General features: G+C 39.3%; 1 protein-coding gene across 1 annotated transcript in view; it reads right to left on the bottom strand.

The window, feature by feature from the left end:
• Window positions 1–9,612, bottom strand: part of KDM5B (lysine (K)-specific demethylase 5B) — a 74,776-nt gene that overhangs the window by 12,467 nt on the left and 52,697 nt on the right. The window contains exons 14-20 of the mRNA XM_006890528.1: window positions 8,492–8,673; window positions 8,223–8,347; window positions 7,341–7,491; window positions 7,097–7,211; window positions 6,292–6,647; window positions 2,912–3,050; window positions 420–599 (exon numbers count right to left, since the gene is read on the bottom strand). Of these exons, the coding sequence (XP_006890590.1) occupies window positions 420–599; window positions 2,912–3,050; window positions 6,292–6,647; window positions 7,097–7,211; window positions 7,341–7,491; window positions 8,223–8,347; window positions 8,492–8,673 (1,248 nt within the window). The remainder of the gene's footprint in view (window positions 1–419; window positions 600–2,911; window positions 3,051–6,291; window positions 6,648–7,096; window positions 7,212–7,340; window positions 7,492–8,222; window positions 8,348–8,491; window positions 8,674–9,612) is intronic.

The raw sequence follows: 9,612 nt of genomic DNA, 5'->3' as shown, positions 1-9,612 counted from the left end.
AACTGGGGAGGAGGGTGGAGAAAACAGTGCAACAATGAATGAATGAAAACCTAAAATCTCTGTAAATGTTCATTAAAACTAATAAAATTTAATTTAAAAAAAAAGAAAAAGAAAAGAGGATAGCACTTGGAGAGGTGGATATTATTAATTTATCAGGCTTAGTAATTCAAGTAATAAAGCACAATCAAGGTTAAAAGTTCAATCTCAACACAGAAGGATTTATACACTAGGAGAAGCATTCTTCCTTAGAGATTCTCCCTTACAGAGAATGCTGCCCTTCAACATAACCAGAAAGCATTTAAAAAGTTGCCTCATCAGATGAGAAGAATGTACTTGGCTTCATTGAAATAATGAGTCACAGAACATAGATCAATTGATAATGTCTCCTTTGTATTTGATGAAATGGCTGAAATACTTACCTCTAAGAGAGAATATGATGAATTCTCAGTCAAGAATGTATTTGCAGCACATTGTTTCCAGGCCTGCACCTCAGTTACAAGCGACTCCAGTCTTGGTAAAGAATTCAGATGTACTGGGATTGATCGGCCTCGTGTAACAAGTTCTATGAGTGTGTCTAACACTGGCACACGTCCACCTGCCTAATAAATTGCAAAAAGTAGTTCAGAGAGAAGAGAAAAAAAAACACACCTCTACATCAAGAAGAAAAAGAAATCACAATTCACACTAGGCCTACTTTATGATTTCAATGAGTTAAACGTCACAGTTATCAAATTTAGTAGCTGACCAACACTTTTTGCCCTTTGTGGCCAGTGTTCAAACCACAGTACTTGACAGCATATATATTACAAAATATGACCAATATAAACCTGCTCCAAAGCATCTCCTCAATTCTGATTTCACATGCTAGCCCCTTCTCTCTGCAGTCATCTCACCTTCTGGAAGGCTATCATGCAGTGAATGCTGGGGGGGACCACGGAGGTACAGCTAATTACTACAGTCTCAACAATGACTGAACTCCTGCATCCTAAACTTCCCTGGAGGAGGCTTGTAAGCATAATAAATGCCTCTCTTACCTTTCCTTTGGCAATTGAGGGTTACTCTTTAATCATGTAATCCCCTTGGTGTATTTTCTATTTCCTATAACTAACCTGATGGCCAAATGTTTTGTTGCAAACATCTGTCTAGAACCATACTGTCACGCAGCATTTCTTGTTAATATTGGTCAATTCATACCATACCATGTAAAATTACACAAATATGTAAAAAAACTAGTCTTTTATTCCTAAAATCTTCTGGCTTCACTAAAACAAAGTTTTTAAATCATTGAAACTTAACTCATTAAATAGCTTTCTATTTCATTAGGCCCACAAGGTTTACAATGATTACCGAAAAAAAAAGGGGGGGGGGGAAATATTCTTCTTATTACTTTTCAAATTACTTATCCAGCTGAAAACTGGATAAGCTATAAATAGAAAGCATTCTCTTTATACTTTAATAATGAGATAAGTGAATTAAATTTTAAAACTTAATAGGTAAGTCAGTGAGTATAAGAACTAGCATAGAGACACACAAATACATGGTAGCAACTCTCAAGAGAGGACTATGACTATGGTGGCACTTTCGTTACCAAGTAGTGAAGATTCTGGGCCTTGGAGCATGGTTCAGCCATGTCCAGATTTACTAAATCCACCGCTGTTGGTTGTCTGAAAAGCTGTTGACAAGACAACATATTTCCATCAGGCAGTCATATTTATCAAGAATTAGCCTTTTCGTTCCTTCGGCACCACCATGGCGGTCGGCAAGAACAAGCGCCTTACAAAAGGTGGCAAAAAAGGAGCCAAGAAGAAAGTGGTTGATCCATTTTCTAAGAAAGATTGGTATGATGTAAAGGCGCCAGCAATGTTCAATATAAGAAATATTGGGAAGACATTAGTCACAAGGACTCAAGGAACCAAAATTGTGTCTGATGGACTCAAGGGTCGTGTTTTTGAAGTGAGCCTTGCTGATTTGCAAAATGATGAAGTTGCGTTTAGAAAATTCAAGCTAATTACTGAGGATGTTCAAGGCAAAAACTGCCTCATCAACTTCCATGGCATGGATCTTACCCGCGACAAAATGTGCTCCATGGTCAAAAAATGGCAGACCATGATTGAAGCACATGTTGATGTCAAAACCACCGATGGTTATTTGCTCCGTCTATTTTGTGTTGGTTTTACAAAAAAACGCAACAATCAGATTCGGAAGACATCTTATGCTCAGCACCAACAGGTCCTCCAAATCCGGAAGAAAATGATGGAAATCATGACCCGAGAGGTGCAGACAAATGACTTGAAAGAGGTGGTCAATAAATTGATTCCAGACAGCACTGGAAAAGACATAGAAAAGGCTTGCCAATCTATTTATCCTCTCCATGATGTATTTGTTAGGAAAGTAAAAATGCTCAAGAAGCCCAAGTTTGAATTGGGCAAACTCATGGAGATTCGTGGAGAAGGTGGTAGCTCTGGAAAAGCTACTGGAGATGAGACAGGTGCAAAAGTTGAACGAGCTGATGGTTATGAGCCATCAGTTCAAGAATCTGTTTAAAATTCAGCCTTTTAATAATTACAAATAAAAATTATTATTTGTGAATAAAAAAAAAGAATTAGAAACTATGCCTTTTGACACAGCATCATTTTTAGCTCTTCCAAATCTATGACTCTGCTACAGGAGGTTCCCTAGGCACCCTAAAAGAACTTAAGAAGAATTATCTAAGCTCTACATCCTTAAGCGACATAATCAGTACAACAGCTCAGAAGTACACCAAAAGTAAAAAGAATTAGCAATCTGGTCAATTCCAAAATATTAAATCTGTGCTGTGCACTGAGATCCACCAGGGTCTTTCCAGCTTTGTAATCACTGCCCTTCATAGAGGTACATTCACATGAGGATATTTTTTTTACTAAGAGCCAACCTGTAGGGCTTCCACATCTTGAAGCCAGTCTCTGGCTCTCTGCACCGAGTCTTTCAGAGCCACCCCATTGGGCAGATAGGCAGGGATGTCCTCAATCTCCTTCACTGCGGCAGCAAGGCTGCTCAGGGAATGCCGCGGCCTATGGAAATAAAACAAAACATGACTCAGTATTTTTTTAAATTTTTTATTATTTGTGTGTGTGTGTGTGTGTGTGTGTGTATACCATCAAATTAGATCTGACTGGTACAGGAGGAGATTGTTCCTCCTTCTCCAGCAGAGCATCTGGTGGATTTGAACCGCGCACCTCTGGGATTGCAATGCAGCTTCTTACCACTAGGCCACCAGAGCTTGCCATAATGACTCAGTATACCAGAAAATCATTTCAAAGAAAATTTAGTATAGCAAGTAACTTTCTTCAAATGGCACAATTACTAGATTATCAAGTTAACTACTTCAAAACGGCTGCAAAGACATGAGAGCATCAACGATTAAAACAAGCAAATGGCCTAATGAAGCATTTAAATTCTACTTATTCTTGATTTTATGATGATATATCCACAAACTTACATTGCCAAAAATTAACTTGGTGATAATTTCCACTATACACTGCCAAGATCAATAAAGTTTTATAAAAAAAATAAAAAGATATTTCTACTCAACTACTACTATTTTAGGATTATAAGACTCAATAATCTAGGTATATTTTTGTGCTTATATATTATCATCTGAACCAAACCATAAGACAAATAGATTAGGAGGGGCCTTCTGTTGTCTTTTACCCTTGAGATGACTAGGCTTGTGTCCAAATAAAGTCTGTCAAATGCAGTAAGATTCTGCCCTTGTCCTTGTCAGAAATTATCTGCACTAAATTAGTGGGGGTGGCAGAGGGGGGGAAGGAAGTTGTAAGTTGGAACCAACTCACAGTTGACCCTCTAATGGATTTTTTTTAATTTCCATTCATTCACTCTTGCACTTTTCTCCCCTCCCAAACCTTCCCCCTAGTACACTACCCTCTTGGAAAAGTAAAAGAAAAATTCTTTCATTGTTTTACAATCCCTCCCCCCAGGTCCACTCCACTATGCAGCCTTTGCTCTAGACTCCTGTAATGACAAAAATACCTAATCACATATCCCTTTTAAACAGTTTTCTCCCTCATCTGTTTCAATGCAGTGTGCATTATTGAACCCATCTTTCTCAGTCTCTCCCCAACCCCGAGGTCAGTCTTGTTTTACAACAGTGGCACCATGCAGTATTTGTCCTTTTGAGACTGAGATACTTCACTCAGTATAATGTCCCCCAGGGTCACCTATTTTGAATAATATTGCATGAGTTCCTTATTTTTCAATGCAGCATAGTATTCTATTGTGTGAATACACCACAGCTTCTCTATCCATTTGTTTGTGGATGGGCACTCAGGTTGTTTCCAACTCCTTGCTATTGTGAACAAAGCCACGATAAACATGGGTGTGCATATATCTGCTTGGATGACAGTTATGGTCTCTTTGGCATATATTCCCAGTAGAGGAATTGCTGGGTCAAATGGTATCTCTACTTGCAATATTTTGAGAAAGTGCCATACTGCCTTCCACAGTGGTTGCCCCATTTTACACTCCCACCAACAGTGAATAAGGGTTCCAGTTTCTCCACACCTTACTAACATTTGTTGCCTGCTCTTCTATTAAATTTTTCTATTCTTTTTTTTAATTTATTTTATTATTTTTGTGTGAGTGTACCATCAAATCAGATCTGACTGGTACAGAAGGAGATTGTCCCTCCTTCCCCGGCAGACCATCTGGTGGATTCAAACCATGCGCCTCTGGGATTGTAGTTGCAGCTCTTTGCCACTAGGCCACCAGAGCTCCCCTAAATTTTTCTATTCTTACTGGAGTGAGATGGTATCTCTTATTTGTTTTGATTTGCATCTCTCTTAGAGCTAGGGATTTTGAATTTCTTCATGTGCTTGTTAGCCATCTGAATGTCTTCTTTGGTGAATTGTCCATATCCTGTGCTCATTTTTGAACTGGATTATTTAACTTTATCTTGTTGTGGTGCTTAAGTATTTTATAAATTCTGGATTTAAGTCCCTTATCTGATATGTCATTACCAAATACTTTTTCCCAGTCTGTGGCTTCCCTTTTTACCCTGTTGGAGAAGTTTCTGGGTGTGCATAGGGATTTGACGTCTATTTTATCTTCTCCTGGTTGTAGGCCTCTAATGGATTTTCAGAAACTGAAAATCACATAGGAAGTTTCCCAGCTTCCTCCTGAAGAGCAACTAGTGGATTTCAACCACTTACCCTTGGGTTGGCAGCAAACCGTCCTACCTGCTAGGCCACCAGAGCTCTCTTAAAAGTGTCATTTTAAGGAGTCTTAATTGGCGATCTGCTTCTATGTTACTACGATACTGCAGTCTAGAAAATGTTATGGGGCAGTTTTACTTTGTCACATGGGGTTATTATGAACACAAATCGACTCGATAGTTCCACGGCAACAATCAGTATGATAGTACCACAGCACCAACAACCACCACTGCATTTTCACCTTACAGAGCAGTGCATGTCAATTCTCAGAGATGTTTTCCATAAGCTTCCTTAAGACACTATTTATGAAATGTGGCTTCCATCATAACAAATGGGAGAAAAACTGAGGTTTTTACTTGAACTCACACTCACAGAATTAGCAGTTAAGGAAACAAACATATTGCATTGGCAAAATCTGCTAAGGACCTTTAAAAAGCAAGGATGTCACCTTATAGACTAAAGTGTACCACAGTGTTTTTGGTTACTTCAAATACATGTGAAAGGTGGGCAATGAATAAAGTAGAATGAATTTGTTTTGAATTGTGGTGTTGGCACAAAATGGACTGCTGACAGAATAAACAAATCTGTCCTGGAGGCTGTGCAGCCAGAGTGTTCCTTAGAGCAAGGATGATTAAGACATCATCCCTTATACTTTAGGCATGTTATCTGGACAAGACCACCATGCTTAGAACAGTAGAGGGTCAACAAGAGGAAGATCCTCAACGAGATGGGCTGAGACAATGACTTTAACAATGGGCTTAAGCAATACTGTAAGGATGGTACAGGATTGTGCAGGATTCCATTCTGTGGAACACAGGGTTGCTATGGGTCACAGTCAGCTCAACAGCACTGAGCTATTTGCAACATCTTCCCTTCTCAAATATGGCATTATCAGGGTCCAGGAAAATGTTATTAAGCCCATTCTAGAAGAAATATATAAATTTCCATCACTGAACTCAATCAGTCTAGTAAGAATATTTAGTTGAGTTCCAAAGTAATCACAAGCAACCCATCTCTACCTGAAAACTTTCTATATGTCAAGCACTTAAGCTCCATGTTCAAAGGGAGTGTGCTCTCTTACCTGGCCTTGAGGAAACTCTTGGCTTTATCATCCCAGTGCTCTGACACTGTAAGCAGTTCCTGCAGCCGGGCCATAGCTTTCTCCACTGCTGAATATGGGGCCAGCCCCACACCCAGATCTATGAGACGTCTCATATCATCTAACGTGAGGGAGCTGGGGTCTAGACAAGCTTGCTGCACTTCTTCCAGCCAGCGGGCCTGCTCCAAGCGAATGCGCATCTCAGCAAGCTGTGGAAGTTCAACATCAAATTCAAAGCTAATGTCCAGCAATTCCTGCAGCTTGGCAGCACTGGGCATTTCCTCAGTAAGCACCTTCTGGCTATGCTGCTGGAACTCTTCTACACGATTCAAGAGATCCTACAACAAAACAAATGTGTTGCATCAAAACCGGTTCAATATTCAACTTCTTTCATACTGAAAATCTTCCACACATATTCAATGTGATCATCTCTCACCTCTTTTGATTTTAGCATCAACACAGGTAAATTACATAAACAAATTAACAACCAAAAGAATTAACAGCTCAAAGAGAGATTATATATTAACTTCCTTATATCACTTTCTCTTTTCTGTGAGTCTATTATCTTTTTATACAATATGACCCTCAATGATCATGTCATTAAGAATATCTGAGAGGAAATAAAGTGTGTGAATGGCTTGAAGAATAACCAAATGGCTTTGTAAACCTTTCATTCAAATCACACACACATATACTGCACATACTTAGCCACTAAAAAGGATCATTTTTTTAGTTTACAAAATACAAGATCTCCAAAAGATTCTCCCAGACACCCCACTACGGTTACCTTTAGCAATGGTGTTTGACTGAGGACACATGGAAGAGCATACAGTTGTGTCACAAATTGTCGAAGCTCATTCACAGTCAACTGATTTTGGGATTTCCCTCCACCAGACCGGTATCTATAAAGACAAAAGCCCACGGAAGTAAGAACATCTGCATGAAACGTGGTTCCAGTTATTTCAAAGAATCAGGACAGTCCAAAGTTTAGCTGCCAACAAATCCAAAACCAAAGACTCAAAAGTCCATACCTCGTTTGCCTTTTTCCATTCAGCAACTGCTGCGCAACAGAGGCACATTTCTCTGCATCCTGAGTGACTAGGCGAAGGTGACGCAAAAGATCATTGTCTGGGAATTTCTTCATTTCAGATTCTTCAATTAAAGCCTTGAAGCTGACAAGACCTAGAGATAAAAGGGGGGGAAAGGAATCATTTTTTTAGGAACTGTTATGTTTTAGTACTGTTGTTATGAAATATAAAGTAGTCCACTTGTCAATCCTTATCAATAAAACACCTGCAATAAGTTTTGGTGGCTCATGATGGGTCTAACTTCAATTTGAAAATGTTAAGGTTTGAGATGTTTTAGAAATTTACATGGAATGAAAGATTCTTCTTGTGGCTTAGACCATTTCTTCCTCTTCGGGTTAACTCTGCAGATGGCAGGTGACCCATATGCTCACAGGCACTGACAAAGCTGGGCAACAAGACGTTTAAGAAAACAATGAGGGGCAGGGACTTGCATTATGAGGAGAACCAGCATTCCACCAAAGATGCCTAATAAACTGTCACACTGCCTTTGTCACTGAATCTGGGTAATTAGAAAATAAGGACATGTTAAACTAAGACTTCATGTAGAATGTGAAATGGCTATTTTTGAGACAAAGTGTAAAAAAGGTTAGTAATTCTGTTCCTTAATAAAATTTTCACTAAAACGATCTTGCACAACTTACAGACGTTGATGCAACAGTATTTACATCATCTACTCTTAGTGGGGGGAGGTAGGAATAGTGGCAGAAAACCAAGGGGAAAACTGGACTACTTCAAGAAGTCTGCTTGTTGGTCATCTCAGTTGACAACACGACCAGTCAGACAAAATCCGCCAATCCTCAAGTTCCACTTTAATATACCACATACTTTTCTTCTTGTTGATCTTTGCTTCCAAAGCTTCATTCACATTCAAGGCCCATTCATTGTAAGATTCTGCTCGAAGCTTCAATGCATTCATCATGGGGTACAGATCATCCAGAGTATATCTATAGCTGGAAATAGAACAGACTATTTTAGATATGTGGGTTTGGAGAAAATTAGATATTTTATGCACATTTCTGCTCAGGAATAGGGACACCACTAAACTTTTATTAAGGAGCTGCCATTTTCCACAAAAGATCACTTTTCCTACTTACCGGAGCTTATATTTATAAGGAGGACAGGAACACAATTCCTTTACATGATGCAAGCAAACGAGGAGGCCAGGTTTACAAGAACAGGAGATGGCAGACATGAAGCATGTAGTTTTGCACTTTACACATTGACGCTCATCATCGGGCAATAGCTCAAAATCCATTCTCTCCGAATCAATTACTCCCTAAAATAAAGAATACTTCAGTTACCTCAAAAAGATAATGCACCAAGGATAATATAATCAACCAACTACAACAAACATGGAAAAGAGACTTTTATAAAAACAGAGGCTTACCAAAACAGGGATTGTATGATTTAAAAATGTGTGGGATACAAAATAACAATGCCGGGGTAGGTTAAACTATTTCATATGTCTACAAGTGACAGCTTTCTGAAATTTTCTCCCTTTTTATACAAGGTAAAAACCTTACATTTGGTTGTGCTGATTGTTAATAGCATTACACAACTAACGAGGTTAGCTCTCTAGTCTATTCCAAATTGGCCTCTTCCATACAAGTATAAAGATATTAGATATGCTTCATACTTATCTGAGGTCATTTTAAAGTCCTTTAGGAACTAGAGTAATATGCTAGAGGACACACAAAAAGAGAAAAAATAAAATGAGGCAAGTAGAAAAAAAGACTAACATACAGGGAGAGTTGAGCTTGGAAAATGCTTAGCAGTTTTAATCTATTATTTGAAAATGTATATGAAAGAACCTAGGTGGTAGTAAAGCTCTGGAAGGGGGAGGAGAAGAAGGCCATGCTGATTCCTGGATGACTCCACCCAGAGTCTCTGTGGCTTCTTGCTGCCCAAGCATGGCATAGCGGTCCTCGTGCGTAAGTAATCACAAGTTTGTAGGTTCGTGCACTTTCTCAGGCTTGGGTTCGATGTGCAGTACTGCTCTTGCCCCCAGGAGCGAGGCCCTCAAGGCTTGGCCTAGGGTTTAAGGCAGGTGGTGGCTTAAAGCCCCAAAGGGCCCGAGGGCCATTCAAATTGTTTTTCTGTCAAACATTCTTCTAGGTGGTATAGCACTGGTCTGTGCGTTGCTGTACATGAGGTTTTGGATTTCCATTCATTCATTGCCACAATTTTCTCCCTTCCCACCCCTCCCCACCAGCTC

This window comes from Elephantulus edwardii, unplaced genomic scaffold, assembly GCF_000299155.1.
Source record: "Elephantulus edwardii isolate Elephantulus edwardi_28Jun2011 unplaced genomic scaffold, EleEdw1.0 scaffold00090, whole genome shotgun sequence".
NCBI classification, from domain to species: domain Eukaryota; kingdom Metazoa; phylum Chordata; class Mammalia; order Macroscelidea; family Macroscelididae; genus Elephantulus; species Elephantulus edwardii.
The sequence above is the reverse complement of the archived record's forward strand: the minus strand, read 5'-3'. Positions and strand labels throughout refer to the sequence as shown.